At 42.5% G+C, this 25,599-nt stretch overlaps 1 protein-coding gene across 3 annotated transcripts in view; it reads right to left on the bottom strand.

Annotated features, from left to right (window-relative positions):
* The window catches only part of Dnhd1 (dynein heavy chain domain 1), a 73,618-nt gene extending 52,252 nt beyond the window's left edge, over nt 1-21,366 (bottom strand). For 2 of the 3 annotated variants that reach the window (XM_070035204.1, XM_070035202.1), the window contains exons 1-10: nt 21,306-21,366; nt 21,090-21,163; nt 20,036-20,834; nt 18,523-18,693; nt 15,762-15,965; nt 15,568-15,678; nt 12,632-12,788; nt 2,082-2,336; nt 1,842-1,979; nt 1,652-1,703 (exon numbers count right to left, since the gene is read on the bottom strand). In XM_070035204.1, coding sequence (XP_069891305.1) covers nt 1,652-1,703; nt 1,842-1,979; nt 2,082-2,336; nt 12,632-12,788; nt 15,568-15,678; nt 15,762-15,965; nt 18,523-18,693; nt 20,036-20,834; nt 21,090-21,153 — 1,951 coding nt within the window. In that variant the 5' untranslated portion in view covers nt 21,154-21,163; nt 21,306-21,366. Of the gene's footprint in view, nt 1-1,651; nt 1,704-1,841; nt 1,980-2,081; nt 2,337-12,631; nt 12,789-15,567; nt 15,679-15,761; nt 15,966-18,522; nt 18,694-20,035; nt 20,835-21,089; nt 21,164-21,261 lie in introns of all 3 variants that reach the window. The other variant, XM_070035203.1, reaches the window with a different exon arrangement.
* Nucleotides 21,367-25,599: the final 4,233 nt, after the last annotated feature.

The following is a 25,599-nucleotide window of genomic DNA, read 5'->3' as shown; positions in this document are numbered from 1 at the left end:
TTTTCTCAGTTTTGAACTAAGTAAAATTTTGAGAGAAGACTACAGAAACATTGGATGGTAATATTAATATTCTACTTTTTTTTTTGCTCCAAGATGTTCTGTGAAATACGTTGGAGTACACATAGTAAAGATGGGGGATATATGACCCTGACATTTTGTTATTAATACATTCTGTATTCTTTTAGTGACTAGAATATAATCAGTGTATGTTTCTACTGTAAAGGAGTTTTATTTTTCATATATAAATAGGGATTTGAAATAATTTTATAATTGGGTTAAAAAGATGTATAAATCTTGCCTTCATGCAATAAATATTTCTTAGTTTGATGTGTGCTTCTTAAATATTACTAAAAGGGGTTTATCTGCTACATATTTCTTATTAAATATAACTTCAAAAAAACTTCATTCTGTATTTTTTTATTTTTTTATTTTTTTTGCCAGTCCTGGGGCTTGAACTCTGGGCCTGCACACTGTCTCCAAGCTCCTTTTGCTAAGGTTAGCACTCTACTAGTTGAGCCACAATGCCACTTCCTGCTTTTGCTCTTTATGTGGTTGAGGAATCAAACGCAGGGCTTCATGCATGCTAGGCAAACACTCTATCATTAAGCCACATTCTCAGTCCCAATAACTTCATTCTTGTAAAGAATTTAGGGAAAATCCTTATAGAGATTCAGAACTTTGGTTCTGTTTCAGTACAGTAATCCCAATTTGCAGATCTGATTTTGCAGATCTTATTTGCTTCAAATTTTGTAGAAAAAAAAATGTAAGGAATGGCATTACCCATCTACTTAGATTCAAAAGTTAACATTTTACCACATTGCTTTCCACCCTGAACCACGCCTATAGCTCTCACGTTACTATTCTATTTTTCCATTATTTTTTTATTATCCTTAAGTAGTTGTACAAAGGGCTTCAATTCAACATGTCTGTTCCTTATATTAGTACTCTAACTAAGGGAAATATGAAGATGTATTGCTTCCCTGATGATGAACAGGTGCAGGACTGAAAGGTCAACATTATCAATCAATTCCTCGATATGAAATGAAAAGCAGCTGTACAAAATAAAGCAAGTGTCAGGGCTGGGAAGGTGGCTCAGTGGTAGAGTGCTTGCCTTGCATGCATGAGGCCCTAAGTTCGATTCCTCAGCACTACATAAGCAGAAAAAGCCGGAGGTGGCGCTGTGGCTCAAGTGGTAGCCTTGAGCTGAAGAGCTGAGGGACAGCGCCCAGGCCCAGAGTTCAAGCCCCATGACAGACAATAAATAACTAACTAACTAAATAAATAAATCAAGTGTTGAAGAAACACTCCTCAAGCAAGTATAAATTAACTTAGCAACCAAATTCAACAGTAAATAAAATGCAACTATTTCACTAGAGAAAAACCTTATGGACTTTTGGGCAAAGTAGGGGAAGGGCAATTTAATTCACTCTTAAATATACACCCTCACTACATACACATATGTATGTAAGCTTACAAGTATCGGATAGTGAACAAAACCACACCAGGTCCAACTGCCCTACCTTTCAAGAGCTGCTTTATTCCATACTGAAGGACCAAGTTCCATGGGCTGGGACACCTGTCTACTTCCCATGCTCTACATGTGCCCCCCCCCCTCCAGCCTTCATACCCCCGCCGGAGTCTTTTTAAATACCTTTTTTACTCAGGACATTCTTGGAGGGCTTCAGAGCTGCAGACCGTACTTCCTTCATACCAGGATACAGAGAAGAGGCAGAAATGGACAAACTATAAGAAATTCTAACCAGACTGGGAACTTCGCATTGCACAAATGGTAATAGGAAGTAGGAAGTCCAATAGCCAGCCCCCTGCTCAATCCACAATACCTGCAGGGTAGAGGTTTTGATAGACTGCACACCATCAATGAGATTACGGATTATATTTTCAATAGGGGGCATGGCAGACAGCTTGTTATATTCATTAAAGACAAGCCGTGATAAGAGGAAGGGGCTTTTCCTGGGGGCCTGTAAAAGAAGCAGAAGAGGGTATATGGAGCATGTGTACCCATTCCCCCCTCCCCACTACATGACCCTTGGTTGCCTTCCCATCTTCACCCACCACCTCACTTGGATAATATTAGCCACAAAAGAGGTTATCTCATCTTCCAAGATTGAAACCAGGCTCTGACAAGTCATGTAGTTGACCAAGCGGTGCAAGCTTCCCAACTGTAGCAGCCAGGTCTCTGTCTGACTCAGCTTCTGCTGCAGCTGCTGGAGCAGGACCTTGTGAAGGTGCACTGAGCCATGGTCTATCCTGGGTCTGTTGCAGTTCTGCACTCGCTCCTGCAGGCCATGCTGCATGTGGTATGTGTCCTCATGAATCTGTCAGGGTATAAGAGGAAACTCATCAAAGAGAGGAGGATGGAGACTAAACTACTCACCCACTGGCCTGTGCAAACTATCATGTACTGATGTCTGAAACATAGATATGCACATGAAGAGCTCCTTTTGTGTATGTGTGTTTGCCAGTGCTGAGGTGGGGGGAAGAGGGGAAGGGGCTTGAACTCAGGGACTGGGCATTGTCTTAGCTTTTTCACTCAAGGCTGGCACCCTACCACTTGAGGCTCCACTTCTGGCTTTTTGGTGGTTAATTGGGGATTGTAACAATGAGATGTACAAGACACTATGTTGAAAAATGAACTTTTCAATTTAGGCCTGGGGAGGGGGAGTGTAGTTATGGAGGTGGGAGGGAAGGGATGGTAGGGGAAAAACAAAGGAGGAGGCAACAATGCTTGATAAGAAATGTACTCATTACCTTGCTCATGTAACTGTAACCCCTCTGTACAGTATTGTCACAATAAAAAAAAAAAAAACTTAAAAAAAAAAGAGTTTCAAGGACTTTCCCACCCAGCCAGGCATTGAACCATGATGCTCACATCTCAGCCTCCTGAGTAGTTAGGATTACCGGCATGAGCCAGAAGTGCCTGGATAAGAACTCCTTTATGATAGAGATTTGTCCCTCGATAATTGTAAGTGACCAGAGAAGATGCAAAACAGAGGATATATATTCAAATGACTCCCTGTGCTAATGGACCAGACCTCCATTTGTGTCCATGTTCAGAGAGCATCACAATGCACAGAACAGATGCAGGAGAGACTGGAAGAGTGAAGCTCAGCAGTCACTTCAGGAAGAGGACTCTGACAATTAGGACAAGGCGGAGTGAGGCTGCTTTATTTTCTCCTAGGAGCTGTTTCCAGGCACTGATACAGACTTTCTTTGAAGAAAGTGAAGTGTGGGGAAAAGCCCAGGAGACCTCCTTGGGGGTTCTTCTCAGACCTAGAAGGGTTCTCAATCTATAAAGGCTGACAGAAGTTGTTGAGTCTCTGATCTTGTCCTGAGCAGACAAACACAAGAAGACACAAGGAAACTATGCTTGTCCCGGATGGACTCTTGGCCATTTACTGCTCTCCTGTTCCTTGCAGTGTTCCACAGAGCTCATGGTTTAGAACTGACTGGCTTCTGTGGGTTGTATTTCTGTCACCCACAAATGTAAATCTTAGTTAGTTGGGCCCTAAGTAAGGCACAACACACCCAAACGTGTCCTTAGACTTGGTGAAGAGTCCTCTTCCATACTCCCTACAATGCCCTGAACCCTACAGCATCCCCCTTCACAGCTCAGAGTCCAGTGCATTGCCATTACCCAGAATTGTGTGTCACTCAGCTACATAAGTCCCATGAAGGTGGTCTTCTGCCATGCCTTAATTTCATTTTTTTAAATTGCTTAACATAAGTGACTGGCAAAGGATAACTCTATAGTAAATATAAAAAGATGTAACACTTCACACAAACAACAACAGTATTTTATATATATAATATATATATATATAAAACAGAATATATTCACTATAGTTCTTTATACACATCAGCAATAGGTGAAATAACTTGTGAGTTTTGAGGGATTTTTTAAACCTACAGCATCATTGAAATTGGAGAATGAACAAAGGCAATTTTAGATACACAAAGATTTAGAAAATTTACCACCCATATATTTTCCCTGAGGGTGGGGGGAAAGGAATGGTGCATTTCAAACAAAGGAAAATGAATCCAAGAGGACAAATTTATTTACTAGAAGCTTTAGTAGGCAAAGAAACTTGTGAAATATACTGTTCATTAAAATGGCTAGATTTAAAATAAGAATGTTTGTAACAACTCTCAGAACTCACATTCCAGGATTTGTAAATGTAAGATTAGCAGAAGCCTATAGAGAGACTGAGAGGAGAGAAAGGAAATTAGTACTAAACAATACTAACTGTGCTAAATATCTTCTTTGTGTGTGTGTGTGTGCCAGTTCTTAGGCTTGAATTCAGGGCCTGGGCCCTTTTTGAGCTTTTTTTCCTCAAGGCTAGTGCTCTACCACCTGAGCCACAGCTACACTTCTGACTTTTTGGAGGTTAATTGAAGATGAGAGTCTCACAGACTTTATTGCCCCCTCTGGCTTCAAACTGCAATCCTCAGATCTCAGCCCCCTAGGAATAGCTAGGATTATAGGCATTAGCCCACCAGTACCTAGATGTACTAAACATTTGTTTGAAAAAAAAAATCTGGATGCAAATTCACATGAGGCATTCATTCATAGCATAGAAATGAGGCACTCATTCATAGCTCTGTTCAAGTTGATTATTTAAAACAAAAACAAACAACAAAACCTTGAGGTAGTCAGATAAGTTTTATCAAGCTCTGGGTTACCTAATGGCTTTTGTGGTGCCTCATCATGCCAGGATGCCCTAGTGCAGAGATGGCTGTGGCTAGGGCTGTAGCAATGAGGCCAAACCAAACCAGCAAGACAACTGAAAAGCAAAGATTGGGCCTTAGTGGCTCTAGGCTGCTGACCATTCTGAGAAGAGATAGAGAAGAAACCAGTTCTGCTTCTGATTTAGCTATGTTGAAAAGGCCTGGATAACTATTTTTTTTTCAAAGGCTCTAAAGACTAGTTACGGTTTTTATTATTAAGTGAAGAAACTTTTTTTTTCAGAGAAAAGAAGGAAATGAATTTTGTTTTAGGGAGAAGGGGGATTTGCTGGGTGTATTCCAGGGAAGTCTGGGAAGGAGAATGCAATTAAATGGACCTTAAGAGATATAGGAATGCTGGGGTGGTAGGAACTGTCCTGTTCTTGTGGTAGTTAAAGCTTGTTTTCGAAGCACTGAGGACAGCTGAACCAAGTCTAATTTTCTGGATTTAAGAAAATCCTTTCTGGGGGCTGGGAAGGTGGCTCAGTGGTAGAGCGCTTGCCTTGCATGCTTGAGGCCCTGGGTTTGATTCCTTAGCACCACATAAACAAAAAAGCCAGAAGTGAGCACTGTGCTTGAGCTGAAGAACTGAGGGACAGCACTCAGGCCCATAGTTCAAGCTCCCAACCAACAGGAAAAAAAAGAAAAAAAAAGAAAGAAAAGAAAAAGAAAACCATTTCTATCCTCCAAATAACTTGGACAGATTGTATGGCTTACACATTCCAACCTAAGATTTTCTAGACTCTGCATGAGGCAATCAGTCATATCATTTTTAACATAGACAATCTAGTTGTTATTTAATAAATGCTGATTGGACATAGGATTTGTCAAGACACTTTTACAAACCTTCATCCTAGAAGGATGTTTTTGTTACAATTGGGAGGAGAACAATTACCACTGAATTGGCTAATAAGTAAGGCATTGTAAGTGTGTATTAAGTTTATAATACAGGCAGAAAAGGGGAAGTTATTGAAAACTGGATTATGGAGGAAGTGAAAAACCCAGAGGAGCTTGTAGAATTCATGAAGTAGGTGAAAAGTTAAAGAGTGTATCATCAGGTTAAGTAATAATTAAAAATAGTAGGATAAATGGTATCATGCATAATACAATGCAACAACAAAGAAGATAAATAGATGGTCACCAGAGTTTTTTTAAATTTAGATAAGAAAAATTATTATATGACAGCATTGTTATAAGAGAAAAGTGTTACCTCTGAGTCAACTGTTAAGATAGGGAGAAACTTGTTCTAAACAACTGTGACACATTACCTTCCATATTGCAACCTGAACTAGACAGTGCTTTTTTTTTTTTTTAGACTTGTTTAGATAACAGCTCCTTGTAAAAACACCAAAAGTATTCCAGTTCTTGTTTCAGACTGCCCCACTGGAGGATCAATCTTAGGTATGCTCCTTGTATCTTAGGGCATATGTAGCAGCTTCTACCTTAAACCTGCTTATCTCCCAGGGTTTGGACATTAAATCTTAAAAGAGCTATAGCAAGTGAAGCAAATGACAAGCAGGAGGGAAAGCTATGTCCTCTTAATATATATAAATTTGAAAACATCTATTTTCAAACATTTGAAACATTTCATTGTTGGTAGAAGTTTTGCTTTGGTTGATAATGAGGATTCTGATGCACTTTAATGATTTAGGTTTTTTTGGAAAATTAAATAGCATTTAAAGACTAATGTATTGAAGATTTAGACAAGTGTACTATTGATGTATATCATTCTGATTCTGTGAAAAACTAAAATTAGAGATGAGGTATCTGAATCCATTATAGGTTGTAAAAATATTCCTGTTTTTGTTGTTGTTGTTGTTGTTGTTGTTGTTTGGTGGGGCCTGAACTCTGGGCCTGGGCGCAGTTCCTCAGCTCTTCAGCTCAAGGCTAGCATTCTACCCCTTGGGCCACAGAGCCACTTCCGGCTTTTTCTGCATATGTGGTGCTGAGGAATTGAACCCAGGGCCTCATGCAAGCAAGGTACCATTAAGCCACCTTCCCAGCCCCCAAATTCCTGTAATTTATAGTTTGAATCTACTACTTTATAGGCTATATATAATGTTCCTATCACCTAAATTATAATGCTGAGTTTTAAAAATTGAATGTAGGTATTTTAAGATCCTATACTTAATATGTTTCTTATATTTATCATTATGTATTATATGTAATTCTAATAAAATATTGTTTGCTTTAAAAAAAGAAGTGGAGCCGGGCGCTGGTGGCTCACGCCTGTAATCCTAGCTACTCAGGAGGCTGAGATCTGAGGATCGCGGTTCAAAGCCAGCCCGGGCAAGAAAGACCATGAGACTCCTATCTCCAATAAACCACCAGAAAACCGGAAGTGGCGCTGTAGCTCAAGTGGTAGAGCACTCGCCTTGAGCTGAAGAGCTGAGGGACAGTGCCCAGGCCCAGAGTTCAAGCCCCACGGCCGACAAAAAAAAAAAAAAAAAGAAGTGGACTTGTAAGTGTTAGCTATAAAATATGAACTGAGGCCTAATTGCTTACATCTGTCATCCTTGCTACTCAGGAGGTTGAGATCCAGAGTATAGGGTTTGGGTTTGAAGCCTGCCTGGACAAAAAAAAGCCTATGACTTTTTTTATTTCCAAAACAACCAGCAAAAATCAGATTTGAAGATATGGCTTAAATTGTAGAGTGCTAACCTAGTAAGTATCAAGTCCTGAGTTTAAGCCTTAGTACCAGATATAACTATTTTGGGATTTTAATTAAGAATATGCATATAGTAAGGTTTTTAAGTATTTTAAAATAAAAATACAAGTAGAGTAGCTACATTACAAACCTTAAATATGCATTTAACTGCAACTACCAGAATATTAGAAAAACTGTGGCTTAAGCAAATCAGTTTATTTACTTAATGCAATGAAAGAAATTACAGGAAGTAGTGCTGTGGTTCAAGTGGTAGAGTGCGAGTGCTTGCCTTGTGCTGAAGAGCTCAGGGATAGCGCCCAGGCCCAAAGTTCAAGCCCCACAACCAACAAAGAGAGAGAGAGAGAGAGAGAGAGAGACAGACAGACAGACAGACAGACAGACAGACAGACAGACAGACAGACAGAGAAATCTATAGATGATACATAAGCCCAATAATAATGGTTAAAACAAAGCTGCTCAGGGCTGGGAAGGTGGCTCAGTGGTAAAGTGCTTGCCTTGCATGCCTGAGGCCCTGGGTTTGATTCCTCAGCACCACATATACAGAACAAAGCCGGAAGTGGCACTGTGGCTCAAGTGGTAGAGCACTAGCCTTGAGCTGAAGAGCTAAGGGACAGTGCCCAGGTCCAGAGTTAAGGCCCCACGACAGACAAAAAAAAAAAAAAGAAAAGAAAAGAAAGCTTCTCCTGTTTTCCTCCTCCCACCTCAGTGTGACTTTCCCCAATCATGGTGATGGCTTCTCCATCACCTCAACTTTCACTACAAGTAAAAGGACAGGAAAGGCACACACACACACACACACACACACACACACACACACACACACACACACACACACACACACACACACACACACACACACACACACACACACACACACACACACACACACACACACACACACACACACACACACACACACACACACACACACACCATTCTAGTTGGATCTGTCTCTTTTAAAGAATTTTTCCAGTTTCTTCCATGTATACTTATTTTTTGCCCAGACCTGAGTCATGCAGCCACCCACTCAACTAGGAAAGTCTGCAAAGAAACAAAATCATGATTCTAAAACTAAGACTGACCAGTAGACACTGGGTGATACCTGGACAACCACAAGAAGAATAAAATGTATTAGTATCCAAGTCAATGGAGGATAGTAGTAACAATAAAGTTGTAAGCGATCTAAGGAAAGACAAGAAACACAGAAAGATTTAACTGGAAATCACAGGAAACCAAAAACATCAAGTCAAGAGGAAAAAAAAAAAAGCGAACTTATGACATAAACCTACTGTAAGATAGACTCCCAAATAAAATGATTTCCATCTGTTTATGAGAGTAACATTCCAAAAAAAGAAAAAAGCCCAAATTAATAAAGAAAATTTGATGGGCTGGGAAGGTGGCTCAGTGGTAGAGCACTTGCCTTGCATGCTCGAGGCCCTGGGTTCGATTCCTCAGCACCACATAAGAAAAAAGCCGGAAGTGGCGCTGTGGCTCAAGTGGTAGAGTGCTAGCCTTGAGCTGAAGAGCTGAGGGACAGCGCCCAGGCCCAGAGTTCAGGCCCCATGACCGGACCCAAAAAAAAAAAAAAAAAAGAAAAAGAAAATTTGAAAATAAAGGGGATATTAGAAAAAAAATCCAGGGCTGGGAATGTGGCTTAGTGATAGAGTGCTTGCCTAGCATGCATGAAGTCCTGGGTTCAATTCCTCAGTACCACATACACAGAAAAGGCTAGAAGTGGCACAGTGGCTTAAATACTAGAGTGCTAGCCTTGCACAAAAGAAAAGAAGCTCAGGGACAGTGCCCAGGCCCTGAGGTCAAGCCCCAGAACTGGAAAAAAAAAAAGATCATAGCCAGGAACCAGTGATTTATACCTATAATTCTAGCTATTCAGGAGGCTGAGACCTAGAGGATCAAGGTTCAAAGCCGCCTAAGTAGAAAAGTCTGCAAGATTTGATCTTTAATCAACTAGAAAAATGTTAGAATGGAGGTGTGGCTCAAGTGGTAGAGCACCAATGATGAGTGAAAAAGCTAAGCTAAACTCATGAGAAAGCCATGAATTTAAGCCCTAGGACTGACACACACACAAAATCTGTATCAAAGAGAACTTTAGAAGTAAGACAGTAACAGGAATGGAGGCATTTATATTTATTTGTTTAGCAATTATGTATAGTTAAAGAAAATGTAGCCAGGTACTGGTGGCTCATGCTTGTAATCCTAGTTACTGAAGAGGCTGAGATCTGAGGATCTTGGTTCAAAGCCAGCTTGGGCAGGTTTATCTCCAATTAAACACCAGAAAACAGGAAGGGATGCTGTGGCTCAAGTGGTAGAGTGCTTGCTTGAGGTGAAGAGCTGAGAGACAAGTGCCTAGGCCCAAAGTTCAGGCCCTATGAATGATAAGAAAGAAAGGAAAGAAAGGAAAGAAAGAAAGGAAAGAAAGGAAAGAAAGGAAAGAAGGAAAGAAAGAAAGAAAGAGAAAGAAAGAAAGAAAGAAAGAAAGAAAGAAAGAAAGAAAGAAAGAAAGAAAAAGAAAGGGAAGGAAGGAAGGAAGGAGGGAAGGAAGGAAGGAAGGAAGGAAGGAAGGAAGGAATATAATATTCTTTGAGAAAACACACTGGCAGGTTTAGAAATAAAGTGAATTGATACCTTGAATTTGGTCTTAAAGGAGTTAGAGGAAAATGTGTTCATATGTAATACAAAAAAAAAAAAAAGAAAGAATATAAATAGTAAAATAGATGTAGCAAAGTTAAAAGCTGGATAAAAGGTATACGGGATTTTATCTTGCTATCCTGAAGCTCTCCAAATAAGGATAAAATTAAATCATTCAAGAAAAGGAAAAAGGAAGAGTGGATTAAAGGAGGAAGGGACAGTGGGAGTAGGGAGGAAAGGGGACAAAGGGAGGAAAGAAGAAGGGAAGCAAATTTATCCTAGTAATGCAATGGTGTCCTCAGACTGGAAATTCAAATGAACAAACTAAGTGAAAAAAAAATCCTGAGATCATTTGAACAGAAGCAGAAAAAAAAAATCAATTGGCAAAAGTGAACTTCCATTCAATATAAAAATCTCTTAGCAATGGATAAAGGATATCGACCAACCACCACAATTAACAACAACACATTTTCGTTAATATCTCCAATGTCTTCTGGCTCTAGTAGTGGGCAGCAGAATGCATTCACTTAAGCACCAATTGCAAGCTTGGCTCTAAAGCAATTCAGTTACCAGCTGTGGTAATTCTTGTTCTCCATCTCCCATCCTACCTCTTTCGGAGACTGCCAACTTGGACGGACTCTCCCACTCCAGGCAGTAGCATACAAAGTGTCTCAGTTTGTTCTAATACCTTTGTTTTTCCCCCTTTCCCTTCCTCCTCCTCCTCCCTCTTCCCATCTTGCTCCTTCTCTTCCTCCTCCTGCTCATCCGCCTCTTCATCCTCTTCTTTCTCTTCCTTCTCTTTGTTCTCCTCCTCCTCTTTTTTGGGAGGTTTTCAGTTTGAACTTAGTGCCTCACACTTGCTAGGCAGGTGCTCTACCATTTCAGCCACTCCCCCAGCCTCTGTTTTTTCATTTATTAACTGGAGTTTTGTTTTGTTTTGCCAGCCCTGGGGCTTGAACTCAAGGCCTGGGCACTGTCCCTGAGCTTCTTTTCCTCAAGGCTAGCACTCTATTACTTAAATCACAGCACCACTTCAGGTATTTTCTGTTTATGTGGTACTGAGGAATCAAACCCAGGGCTTTCTTCATGCTAGGCAAGCACTCTACCACTAAGCCACATTCCCAGCCCTAACTGCTGTTTTTAAACTGCACCTTTAATTTTAATAGAAAAGCACACCGACTTGTAGTGTATAACTTTGTATTTTGTTTAAGAAATCCTTCCCTATACTGAGAACTCTCACCCTGTATGATCTTGTAATCTTAAACCTGTCCTCTTTTCCTTTCACACTTAGACCTTTTATCCATTATTAATTTTCTGTACGTGGTACAGCAACAATCAGAAGACATTTTTTTGGTGGTTTTTTTTTTTTTTTGACACAGGGAATTGCTATCAAGAACCTGCTGGCTTCAGACACATTATGTAACCCAGGTCGGACTTGAATTTGTGGTTTGCTTTTAATCCTCCCACTTCAGCTTCCAGAATGCTGGGATTACAGGCACGTAGGACCATAATCACATGTATTTACTAGCAAACGAGGGAAGACAAACTTTCCATAAAGGTTCAAAGATTATCCCAGCCAGGTGCTGTGGCTCAGTCATGTAATCCTATCTACTTGGGAGGCAGAGATTGGAGGATTGAAGATTCAAGTCTGCTAGAGCTAAAAATTCACAAGATTCTGTCTCAACCAGTTCTCTGTGAGGTGATGTATACTTGTCATTCCAGCCATGCAGGGAAGCACAAATAGGAGGATCACAGTACAGGCTGGTCTAGGTATAAAGTGAGACCCTGCCTCAAAAGATAGCCAACACAGGGGCTGGGAAGGTGGCTCAGTGGTAGAGTGCTTGCCTTGCATGCACGAGCCCCTGGGTTCAATTCCTCAGCACCACATAAGCAGAGAAAGCTGGAAGTAGTGCCATGGCTCAAGTGGTAGAGCACTAGCCTTGAGCTGAAGAACTGAGGGACAGAGCCCAGGCCCAGAGTTCAGGCCCCATGATGGACAGAAAGAAGAAGATAGCCAACACAAAAAGTCTGGTAGAGTGGCTCAGATGGTTGAGCACCTGTCTAGCAAGCACAAGGCCCTGAGTTCAAACCGCTCCCCCTACACACACACACACACACACACACACACACACACACACACACACACACACACACACACACACACACACACACACACACACACACACACACACACACACACACACACACACACACACACACACAAATAAAAGATAATTCCTGTAGAATGAAAAAGATCAGAATTCCAGGCCTCAAATTACCAAGTGTCTTAATTCCCTAAAGTCAATACAAACAACCAACAAAAGAAACATTCTTCTGTTCTTAATCATCTCTGCCCTTAGGCTGGAACCAACCTTTAAGAAAGTTTGAATCTCAGTCTCTGCTCACCTATTCTGGATCCCTGACTGACTTCAGCCCGAAGTCAGTCAGCTACTGCTGGGTAGGACAATGACTCTAAGACACATGGGTTCCTGGGAGAAGCTTAACCAAAAGGATGCTGGAATTCCAGGGAACTGAGTTTGGAGAAAAGGTTCACAACAAATGGGAGCCTCTTACCAATTGAAGAATGGATGTACAGAGATTCAGGAAGTAACGGAGTACCTGCAGGGCCCTGTATTTCTTTCCGGCCAGGGCCCTTTGCAGGTCCAACAGCTCATAGCAGTAATTAGGGTCATTGGGCAGCCAGGACACAGTGTGAAGCTCCTGCAGAAGCCTGGAAGCAAGGGATGAGTTCATTAGAGGTAGCTCCTCAGACACCCGTGGTCTCTTCTTAGGCCAAGACCTGTTCACACCAAACTATGCAAATGTGTGCAAAGATAATGAAAATCCCAGTGCTCAGCAGTGACAGATCTTCTTCAGAGTTCTCTGGAAGAGTTCAAGCCTAGAAAGGTGCTAGCTGAGGAACTGTTTGGGAAAAATAAAAGTAAGATATGTGAGGGTGTTTATATCTATGACCTCTCTTCCAGGAGAAAGGATCAAACAGATCCTAAGTTCTGGCTAGGAGGAAGAGACAAATGAGGTTTTTTCCTTGGAATAAAGGAAATGCAGACTGTCAAAGTCCAAGCTGACAGGTAGAGTCTTATAACCCCAGGTGATTAAATTGCAACTTCTGAATCCACTTTCCCCGTTATTCCTAGAGAATTGCATACCTTTAAAACATTCTTGACACGTATGAAGGAATTTTTTTGTTTTGTTTTTGTTTTGGTCAATTGTGGGGCTTGAACTCAGGGCCTGGATGCTGTTGCTGAGCACTTTTTGCTCAAGGCTAGAGCTCTACTTCTACTACTTTGAGCCACAATTCCACTTTCAGCTTTTTGGGTGATGAATTGGAGATAGGAGTCTTATGGGGACTTTTCTGCTTGGACTGGCTTCAAACTGCAATCCTCAGATCTCAGCCTCCTGAATAGTTAGGATTACAAGTGTGAGCACCAGTACCTGGGCTCAAAATTTTGTCTTTTACTCAGTGGAGACTAAGCAGCCATTGGCTATGTCACTTTGTATCCACACTTGCATTTTAATTCACATTAGCATTACAGGGGCAGAAATCTTTTTGTTAAAAAAAAAAAAAAGTGCCAGTACTGGAGTTTAAGCTCAGGACCTGGTTGCTGTCTTAGCTTTTTCACTCGGGGCTGGCACTCTACCTTTTGAACCACAGCTGACTTCTGGCTTTTGGGTGCTTAATTGGACATAAGAGTCTCATGGACTCATGGTCTGGGTTGGCTTTGAACCATAATCCTCAGACCTTAGCCTCCTGAGTTGATAGGGTTATAGGCATGAGCCACTGGTGCTGGGCAGAGCAGAAATCTTTATCTTATTTTGCAGATCAGTAAACTAAGCCACAAAGAGCAAAGTGCTTTACTAGTTTTCAGAATCTAAATTCAGATATATCCACACTCCCAAGTCCTTACATTTTTAATCAGGCAAGGCTGGAGGATGGAAACTGCCTAGAGCAGAGATTGCAAACTGGCAATGATGTGTCCATTTTAGAGTGAAAAAAAAATCTAGTATATGCCACTAACGAGTTGGTTGGCACATATTTTAATTAAAACTTGAGCCAAATGGTTAAAATTAAGAAATTTCACAACCAAATGTGGACTTCCAAGAAATCCTGAAAAAGAAAAGGAGCTGATCACACTACATCTATCCTCTCAAATGTCAGCAGTTTGTTGGACCTGAGTAGTGACTATCCTCTTCAGATATAGTCTCCAGGTTACAGCCTCCAGGGTCTCCTATGTCTTCCCTTACCCACTGCATTCCTTCAATGCTTTCAGCTCAGAAGCTGAGTTGGGAACTATGAGTTGGGAAGAGTAGCTGCAGCATCATAAGGGGAAGGGAAGGAAGCACTGAAAATAAAAACAGCCAATTTGTGTGTCTGTGTCTGTGTCTGTGTTGGTACTGAGGCTTGAACTCAGGGCCTGGGCTCTGCCCCTTAGCTTTTTTCTCTCAAGGCTGGCAATCTATTCATTGAGCCACAGATCCCCCCCTGGCTTTTTGCTGGTTAATTGGAGATAAGAATCTCACAGACTTTTCTGCCCTGGCTGGCTTCAAAATGAGATCCTCTCAGATCTTAGACTTGAAAATTAATTGCTCAACATTTGGGACAAGCTGATGTGGAAAAGCATGTAACTACATATATATGTTCAGGATATATAATTTCTGGGGAAAAAGGTTCTTTAAGATTATATAACTACAGTCATATTTTGTATATGTGGTAGGAAAAAAGTGAGGATATGTTCATAGTAATTAGAGTGATGAGATTCAAAGACTTATTTTTCATTGTGCTTTTTTGTACTTTCTAAAATGTTTTCAAAAACATTTTCTTTCTTTCTTTCCTTTTTTTCCTTCCTTCTTTCTTTTTTCCTTTCTTTTTTTTTTCTGTCAGTCATGGGGCCTCACCTCTGGGCCTGGGCACTGTCCCTCAGCTCTTCAGCTCAAGGCTAGTGCTCTACCACTTGAGACACAGTGCTACTTCTGGCTTTTCCTGCTTATGTGTTGCTGAGGAATCGAATCCAGGGCCTCATGCATGCAAGGCAAGCGCTCTACCACTGAGCCACCTTCCCAGCCCCTCTTTCTTTCTTTTTTGAGTCAGGATCTTGCTTCATTTCTCAGGCTAGCCTGGAACTTACAATCCTTCTTCACCTTTCAAGTTCTGGGATTATAGTTGTATGTCATCATGCTTAGCAGTCAAAATAATTTTTAAAAATCTACTGAAGTCGTGGGGCTTTGTTTACTGTTTTATCTCAGTACTGGGGCTTGAACTCAGGACCACTGAGCTCTGGTTTGGCTTTACCCCTACTGGATAGTGAGTCTATCACTTGAGTCATGACTCCAATTCTGGCTTTTTGCTGGTTAATTAGAGATAATTGTCTCACAGACTTTCCTGTCTGGGCTGGATTCAAACTATGATCCTCAGATCTCAGCCTCCTGAGTAGCTAGGATTACAGGGGTGAGCCACTGGATGCCTGGCTGAAGTTGTATTTTTAATAAGTTACCTGCTAATGTGGAGTAACCCAGCTCCAAAGTGGGGCACAGCGGAGAGCAGTTGAGTCCCTAGGAGAGTCTGGATCTGATGCAGTGTGAGCAACTTCACGTTCTTCTTCCAACTACAGATTAGAGGTCAGTGACAATAAGCTGTGGCTCCCAAGCATTTTCCATCCACATCCCATCCCCATTATCACCCACCTACCAGGCCAAGGCCTTGCGTAAGAGGCAATACTTAAAGAACGGAATGAACTGGAGCTGTTGCCAGAGAACAGAGTGACGATGCCAGGTACCCAGCGTCATGGCCTCACTGCCATCCAGTGGATGTACATACAGCACCCCAAAGGGAGAGAAGATGTAGTGTTCAGGATTCACCTTGTTATGTGGCACTACTATCAGATCATAAGGCCTATTCACACAAAAACAAATTTTAAAAAGTCTTTAATCAGTAAGTTGGACAAGTCAAACTCACAAAGACAAATACAGCATATTTTCACTCCTGTGGAATCTAGATTAAAATCTAGACTAAAAATAATATTCAGTTGGGGCTGGTTGCCAGTAGCTTATGTCTATAATCCTAGCTACTCAGAAGGCTGAGATCTGAGGATTGTGATTCAAAGCCAGCCTGGGCAGAAAAGTCCCTGTGAATCTCTTATCTCCAAACCACTCAAAAACTGGAAGTGGCACTGTGGCTCAAGAGGTGGAGCCCTAGCCTTGAGCACAAAGAGGCTCAGGGTCAGTGCCCAGGCCCTGAGTTTAAGCCCACAACTGACCAAAAAAATTTTTTTAATTAGGGGAAATATTATTGGGGAAAAACCAGCAGGAGGTGGGAAGGAGGAAAAGAGAAAGTAACTGAGGGAGAATATGACTAAAATATATCGTAGGCACATATGAAATTCATGATAAAAGCCACTTAAAATTTTGTAAGAGATCTGGACACAATACCTCATAACTGGAATTTTAGCTACTCAAGAATTTGAGATATGAGGATCAGAATGTGGAAACAGACTAGACAGACAAATCTGAGAGAGTTTTATTTCTAATTAAGTAGTAAAAATCTGCAAAAGCCAGGACTGAAGGCTGGTTCAAATGGTAGAGCACCAGCTGTGAACCTAAAAGCAGAGACAGACAGAGCTCAGGGCCCTAAGTTCAAGTTCAATGCCAGCACAAAACAAAATTTGAAGGAAGATTTTTTTTTTTATAAAGGGAGGCTGTGGGAATAAGAAAGAACAATAGAAGAAAGGAATACAGAGTATATTATATGTGTATATGGCGCTTTCACAATGTGACTGCTCACCTTGTGTAATATAAATATACAAGAATTTTGTAATTCTTAAGACAATAGATATATAATTTAAAAGAAATACTTTGAATTCTATTTAAAATAGGATCACAAAAATATTTAGGAATATGTTTAATAAATAAAGTAAAAAGTTGAGATCAGCAAGGAACCAAAGAGGTGTGTGCATATTTCAATGACAAAACAAAATTGAGGCAGACCAAAGAGGATGCAGGGAGAAAGGCTGAGGAAAGTAGAGAGAAAAGAAAGAGAGCAAAGTGATTTTCAAACTAGACAGATGAAAGGAATAATAGGAAGAAGAAATGTAAGCCTAGGATAAACAAGAAGAAAATGGTACCTACTCTGTCCTAAGTTCATATGTCAGGTTCTTATAGCCCATCAAATTTAAGACACAGTTGACTGCCAGCGGCAATAGTATTTTATGAAAAAATAAGGTTAAAAAATGTTTCCATTGTGAGACTGCATCACATTTTCTGAAATGTGTACATGTGAGAAAAGGTGTCATCTTAATAGTGGGTATGAGGGCCTGAGGGGGATATGTTGGAGAGAGGTTACAGAGGGGATAATTAATTCACAAAGGTGAAACTGGACAGGAGAACTATTTTATAATGTTCTATTGTACAATAGGAAAACTACTTCTAACAACAGTTAATTGAATATTTCCAGTTGTTAATTGAACTTTTCTAGTAGAAAGTGTTTTGAATGCTCCCACCACAAAGAACCGGTACATGATTAAGGTGACAAGAATGCCAACAACTGTGATCTGATCAATACACATCATACATAGATACTGAACTATCACACTGCACCCCATAAATATGTACAATGATTATCAAATAAAAAATCCAGGGCTGACAAAAAAAAAAAAAAGAAAGAAAAAAAAAAAAAAGCTGGGCGCTGGTGGCTCACGCCTGTAATCCTAGCTACTCAGGAGGCTGAGATCTGAGGATCGCGGTTCAAAGCCAGCCCGGGCAAGAAAGACCATGAGACTCCTATCTCCAATAAACCACCAGAAAACCGGAAGTGGCGCTGTAGCTCAAGTGGTAGAGCGCTCGCCTTGAGCTGAAGAGCTGAGGGACAGCGCCTAGGCCCAGAGTTCTAGCCCCACGACCGGAAAAAAAAAAAAAAAAAAAAAGGGATGTAATTTAAATCGGTCATACGGAAGGACTTTTTTTTTTTGATAGACCTAAAGATAAAATAAAACCAGGAAGCAGAAGTTAAATGAACAAAAAAACCCCAAAGGATTCAGTCTAAGGAAATGGATGGTTTTGGAAGATAAATGCTTCCCTGGCGCTAAAGATTTAAATATCTGATTACTGCCTTGGAGTTGGAAAGCAAACAAATAACAAAACACTCTTGAATATGCTTTGGAGGCTATGACCAAACATCTTCCTCATTCTAGAATATAAAGAAGAGAGAAGTATGGGGAAGACAAAAAAAAAAAAAAAGGATAATGGAAGCAACAGCAAATGAGAAACAAAGAGGATGGGTGAAGAGAAAGCTGCTGAGAAGAGATGGGGGGGCGGCTAGGAGACAGAAGAGGGTTACTGGGAGAAAGAAGTAGGGACAGGAACAGATGCAGGGAGACAGGAGGAAAGGAAATAGTGCAGGAGGAGGTCAGAAAGAAAGAAAGAAACATAAAAGGGGTCTGGGCTATGGCTCTTACTTAAAGTGGCGATTGGGAGCCACATTGAGGTAGAGGAAGTGTATGGTCCTCAGATACTTCTCGGTCTTCATGATGGCCACCACCTGACTAGCTGGGTAGGAAAACTCATGCAGGAAGCCAGTACTTCTCCTTGGGAGGGATTTTTGAGGAATTTCATAGTCCAACTGAGACCTATATGACAAAAAGCCAGAGGAAGAAAGCAGACCAAAAGGTCAGATACCTAGAGATGGCCGTAGCCAGTGATGGTCTATGAAAGGAGGACCTAGAACAGGTGCCTGAGGTGATGTGATGCTGTGTGATACTGCCAGAGCCCCTCAACCAGCTACTCATATGGACATGTAAATACCCTGTTTCTTTATTTCTTTCTTTCCTTTAAAATTTTTTTTTCTGTCAGTCGTGGGGCTTGAACTCTGGGCCTGGGCACTGTCCCTCAGCTCTTCAGCTCAAGGTAAATGCTCTATCACTTGAGCCATAGTGCCACTTCTGGTATTCTGGTGGTTAACTGGAGATAAAAGTCTCATGGACTTTCCTACCCAGGCTGGCTTTGAACCATGGTCCTCAGATCTCAGACTCCTGAGTAGCTAGGATTATAGGTGTGAGCCACCAGCTCCCAGCTCCCAGCTCCTCGTTTCTTTCTCATACATGAATAACAACACTGGATTAATTGTAATTATAACAAATTATAGGGAAATTGGGAGGGAGGGAGGGAAGGGGTAACACTGTCCAAAAAGATAAATACTGTTTACCTGACTTTGGAAAACCAAGCTATTTCCTGCAACTTTGGTTTCCTAATGGTGGACTTTTTTTTTTTTTTTTTTTTTTTTTTTGCCAGTCCTGGGGCCTGGGCACTATCCCTGAGTTTCTTTTGCTCAAGGCTAGCATTCTACCACTTGAGCCACAGTGCCACTTCTGGCTTTTGCTGTTTATGTGGTACTGAGGAATCAAACCCAGGGCTTCATGAATGCTAGGCAAGCACTCTACCACTAAGCCACATTCCCAGCCCAGACCTTTGACTTTCAATTGCTGCCTTCCCTATGGGGATTAACACTGAGATGCTGTTTTTTTGTTTTTCATTAAAAAACAAAAACAAAAACGGGCTCAGAAAGCTTGCCTTGGGGGCTGGCCCAGAGTTCAGGCCCCACAACCGGACCCCCCCCCCAAAAAAAAGAAAGCTTGCCTTGGATGTATGAGGCCCTGGGTTTGATTCCTCAGTACCACATAAACAGCAAAAGCCAGAAGTGGCACTGTGGCTCAAGTGGTAGCACATTAGCCTTGAGCTGAAGAGCTAAGGGACAGTGCCCAAGCCCAGGGTTAAGGCCCCACGACCAACACAAAACAAGACAAAACCTCACTGGATCAGTCTCACAAACATCAGCTCAGCTTGGGGTTAGAGTAATTGGTGAGAGGCACAGTGAACTGGCTAGAGACATTTTAGGGGCCTTCTGGGCACTCGCGAATAGATTTCTTTTTCTCCCCTGATCAAAGTCCCAGACCAGACCATTCACTCACTTACTTAGTCTGTCTTTCAACATATGAGTCTGTGTAGTCAGTGTCACTGCTTTCATACTGCACAGGGATGTTGGTCGCCAGGGCCAAGGGCAGGAGACTAAGGCCATCCAGCCAATGGGTCTCTTCTAGGGCTACTTCAGCACCAACAATGCCCAGGCAGTGCTGAAACTCACTAAGTGTCAATGGTCGTGACCATGTGGCCAATTCCTTTTTTTGTTCCCCACTCCACTGGGCCTGCAAGAAAGAGCAGGCAGGGCAAGGGGACTCTCGATGGAATCTCTTCTTCCTAGGTGAGCAGTCAACATGGGAGGCACAGCGTAACAGAGAGCTGTCTGGAGGAAAGGCCTTGTCTATGGCATCTAGCAGGTCCACGTGGACTTGGACTTGCACCCTGGGTGCCCAACAGTAAAGCTGTTCCAGGAAGGGCAGCAAATCAAGACAATTGGCTAGTATCTCACGATATGGAGGCAACAGACCTAGTACTGCATGCAGGTATCGCCAAGCTGCAGAGCTGCCATCCTGCAGCACAGCTGAGAACAGAGCTCTGATCTCAGCAATCAGGAGCTCCAGCAGTGTAGACGTTTCTATTTCCTTCAGGAATTGCCTTCGTTTCTTCTTAGAGGCCCGGGGCCGTCCATGTCTGTCCAGAGACTCTCTGATATCAGTCAAAGACCGACCAGTAGACACTATTGCCTTCTCTTTCTCCAGGTAAAGGAGATGAATGTTCAATTGCTGTCGAAGTGACCTGGCCCACAGCTCAGGGTCCAAATGCCAGTCCCAAGCGCTCTGCTGCTGGTCCTTACCTGCATGGCCCAGCCCAGAAGAGAGGTAGGAAAAGAGCCCTCAAGTTCTGGGCCAGGTTAAGGGAGTTGTGTGGAAAGGAAGAAAAACCAATCTACAATAGGGAAATGGATGGGGCTGTAAGGCAGAGCCAGATTAGAGGATGGTGAGACCTTCACAATCTCCCAACTGTTTCCCCAAACACTAGGAAGCAAAGGTCCTGGTGAGCTGAGGGAGCTCTACCTGACAGTTCCTCCCTCCCTCCCAGGGCTCCTCACCTGGCTTAAGAGATGCCGGAATCAAGGGAGGGGGCAAGGGAAAGGTCTGCTGATGAGGTTTCATTGGGCAGCGTCTGTGGGAGAAATGAATGAACTTAGATTTGGGTCCGATGCATGGGCTCACCTTAATCACAGTCATCCACACAGAGAGGCTGTGTGGCAGGTGCCATACCTTGGAGAGGCACACCAACACACAAAGTGGAAGCAGGCAATCACCTTGAAGACTCAGAGACAGCAAAGCTCCAGCCCCTTGACGCCTTTGCCAGCAGGTTGGGAAGATCTTAAGGACGGGAAGCCCAGGAGCCCACACAATATCAACTTTGGTTGGGAGACGATGGGGAGGCCTGGAGAAAGAAAAAGCAAAGGAATGGGGCAGGAGAGGAAGGCGGGGGGAGGGGGGAGGGGGGTTTTTGGAGGGAGGTAGGGGCTGTGGTGCTGCTCCTGGAAAGCCCAGAAAAAGAGATTCTTGCTGATCCTGAGCCAGAACTCAGCAGCGCCCCCCCACCCCCAGCTGTTAGAACCGTTACCACATCCTGGGAAGGCGAGAGCCTCAACTGGGAAGAATGAGGGCGTGACGGGGACAGGGGGTGTGTGGGCGGGGCTTAGAGGCAGGTACAATGCCTGGTGGGGAGGGACCCGAAGCAAACCAGCCAACTACACTCTTCAGGCTTTGGGGATCTCTCAGAGGACCTGCTTAATATGAAAAATGAATGACACGATTCATGAGGAGCACTAGCTGGGGGTGTGTGTCTTGGTTATCCACTTAGTGAATATGTAAATTAGTGCAAGTTCCAACAAGGTATGACTTTGAGATTTACTCCTGCCACCCCATACCCATTTGAAGCAAACCTCCTTCCAAAAGAAACCCATGTAAGATAAAAGCCTTGCAAAAGACTAATTTTTTAATCTCAACTAGTTGCCCATCTAGTTGAGGACTAGGAAATCTAAGGGTGGCTGAGGTAATTTTTAAAATTCAGCTGAATGATTTAAAACAACAGCAGAAACCCAGCCCTACCTCACCTCTGAAATTCAGATTTTTATATCTAACTACTTAATGTCTCCAGTTGGATATCAGATTAAGTATTGCAAACTTAAAACCTTAAAATACCCTGAAAGGGGCTGGGAAGGTGGCTCAGTGGTAGAGCGCTTGCCTTGCATGCCTGAGGCCCTGGGTTCCATTCCTCAGCACCACATAAGCAAAAAAAAAAAAAAAAAGCGGGAAGTGGCGCTGTGGCTCAAGTGGTAGAGCGCTAGCCTTGAGCTGAAGAGCTGAGGGACAGCGCCCAAGCCCAGAGTTCAGGCCCCACGACTGGACCCCCCCCAAAATATCCCTAGAAACTCTTAATCTTTTTCCCCCACAAAAGAAACCTGTTCTTTCCCCGTCTTTCTCTCTCCTTCCTTCCTTCCTTCCTTCCTTCCTTCCTTCCTGTCTCCCTCTCCTTTCCCCTCTCCCTCTCTCCCCCCTTCCTTTCTCTGGCAGACAGAGTAAACATCACCTTTACCAATGTGGAGGAGAATAATCCAATCTATTTCCTGGATAGAACTATGAGGCAGAGGAAAGGTAAATCTGCTCTTTGGGCAAATTTGAGTTCATCCTGATGCTCATGACGACACTATAACTGAGTTATACAGAGCAGCCTTCCTGTTTCTCCAGCGGATATGATTGCCTTTCTGCCTATGCTTCTGTTTTCTGGGTTTTGCTTTTGTTTTTGATTTTGCTTTCTTTTCTGGAGAACCTTGGATCATACAAAGTATCTGTGGCGTTGTAACATAGTATCAGGAAATAAGAAGCTCAAAAGCCAAAAACCCTTGTAGGATTTCACAGGTTTGTAACTTAGATCTCCAGCATGACTTGCTTTGGGGTATAACAAAATGTTGACTGGGCTGACTCCTCATCTGCAGACACTGTGGGGAGGGATCCACTTCTAAGTGTATTCGTTTTGATGATAGGACTCAGCTCTTGGTAGTTGTGGGGCTTAGAGGTCCTTGTTTCTTCCTTGGCCATCAGACAGGGGCAACTCTCTGGACCTAGAGGACATCTGGTTTCTTTGAAATGTTCTTCTTCCATCTTTTTCTTTTTTTCAAAGGAAAAAAGCTCCTGGAGTTCATTTTGATAAATATTATTTTGTATGATCAGATGCACATAGGCATTGTGCCTCTGTGTTCCTTTCCTAAGAGTACCCTCCTTTGGAGTCACTGTGTGTGAATGCCTAGAGTCCTGTATAATTTATCATGTCCCAGTGTATGTTATATCTAGCTTCCACATATGAGAGACAACATGTGCTGGTTTGTGTCTGAGCTTGCCTTACTTCACTTAACATCATTTGTTCTAGGTCCATCCATTTCCCTGCAAATGACACAATATTATTCTTTCTAATGGCTGTGTTCTACCACTTGAGCCACAGTGCCACTTCTGGATTTTTCTGAGTAGTTTATTAGAGATAAGAGTCTCATGGACTTTTCTGCCTGGACTGACTTTGAACCATGATTCTCAGATATCAGCTTCCTGAATAGCTAGGATTACAGGTGTGAGCTACCAGTGCCTGACTATGAGATTCTTATCTCCCATTAAACACCACAAAAGCTGGAAGTGGAGTCTGTGACTCAAGCGGTAGGGTATTAAAAAGCTCAGAGACAGTGTCCAGGCCCAGAGTTCAAGCACCAGGACCAGCACAGAGACATACACTACTTAGTTTTGCACTATTTCCTCATTCTTGCTAGCAAGAAGGGTAGCTGTCTAAAGCCGAGCTATATAACTTTGCTCTGTGACCTCCTTTCCTCTGGCATCCATTTATTCAACCAATATTAAGTATCAGCTACATCTGTGACTATTTTAGGTGTTTGGTTGCATCAATGTAAAAAAAATATTAATCATAAAAATTTCTCATTTCTGGAACCTACACTCTAATGGGAAAACAGGTAATAAACAACAAACAAAATGAATAATGTACACTGAATGAATGAAATGCCTACTATAGAACAGGATAAGAAGTTGGAGGAGGGGACTGGGAATGTGGCTTAGTGATAGAGTACTTGCCTAGCATGCATAAAATCCTTGGTTCAATTCATCAGTACCACATAAAAAAGCCAGAAGTAGTGTTGTGGTTCAAGTGGTAGAGCCCTGAGCATGGAGGAGGAGGAGGAGGAGGAGGAGGAGGAGGAGGAGGAGGAGGAGGAGGGGGAGGAGGAGGAGGGGGAAGAGGAGGAGGAGGAGGAGGAGGAGGAGGGGGAGGAGGGAGAGGAGGGGGAGGGGGAGGAGGGGGAGGGGGTGGAGGGGGAGGAGGAGGAGGGGGAGGGGGAGGAGAGGAGGAGAAGGGGGAGGAGGAGGAGGGGGAGGGGGAGGAGGAGGAGGAGGAGGAGGAGGAGGAGGAAAGAAGAAGAAGAAGAAGAGGAGGAGGAGGAGGAGCAGCAGCAGCAGCAGCAGCAGCAGCAGTTGGAGGAGGTTAGGGAACATGGATTCTCAGGTTTGGGCTTTTGCTTTGTTTTTTTGTCTGTGTAGACAAGTTGGCTTCCAACTTGTGATCCTTCTGCCTTAGCCTTCCAAGTTCCAATTTTAAATAGAATCATTAGAGTAAGCCTAAAAGAAAAGGTGATAAACAGGCTTTTTTGGGGGGGGGGGAGGAGAGTAGGAACTAATGAAAAGAAGTTGAGCTGATGAGGGTCAAAGAGGATGAATATGGTCAAAAAAGATTGTCAGCAAGTATGAAAATACAACACTGAAACCTGATGAAATTGTTTTATAAAGAGGGAATGGTAAAGGACAGGGATGGCAGGAGGTATATTGGAATACACTGTATATATGCATGAAAATGTCACAATGAAATAATGTTTGCTAATGGAGAAAGACTGAGAGAAAGAGAGGAAATAGGGGCTGGGAAGGTGGCTCAGTGGTAGAGTGCTTGCCTTGCATGCATGAGGCCCTGGGTTCAATTCCTCAGACAGAAGTGGCGCTGTGGCTCAAGTGGTAGAACACTAGCCTTGAGCTGAAGAGCTAAGGGACAGTGCCCAGGCTCAGAGTTCAGGCCCCACGACTGGACCCAAAAATAAAAAATAAAAAAATAAAGAGAGGAAATAGAGTGATAAGACATGAAAGGAGGGAAGCCTTTCCTTCTCTTTTGTCCAATTAATTTGAATTCACCCTTTGGATTTGTTTTAAAATCACTCTATCCCACAAACAAGGTGAGTTTTACCATAGTATGTTTCCATTGCAATACACATTTCTTCTTGATGACATTTACCACAGTGGTGACTACTTCTCCTATAGTATCTTTTTCATATCATGTTAGTTCTCAGAGAAGAGCTGCTGTATGTCACCCACACCTCTTTATTGGCAGGGCTTAACCTTAACTCAGTGTTAGTGGGATGGATAGATAGATAGATGAATGTCAGGCAAAATTCAGAGTTCAGAATTAGCATGATGTGCTCAAGCACCACACATAAAGTGATCATATTTATAACCAAAGGTAAGAGAATCAATAACTGAAGAAACATCTCTTAGGACCTGACCAGA

This window comes from Dipodomys merriami, unplaced genomic scaffold (assembly GCF_024711535.1).
Source record: "Dipodomys merriami isolate MVZ:Mamm:240054 unplaced genomic scaffold, mDipMer1.0.p SCAF_25, whole genome shotgun sequence".
Lineage (NCBI taxonomy): Eukaryota > Metazoa > Chordata > Mammalia > Rodentia > Heteromyidae > Dipodomys > Dipodomys merriami.
Note: the sequence above shows the minus strand (reverse complement) of the source record. Positions and strands in the feature narration are given on the sequence as shown.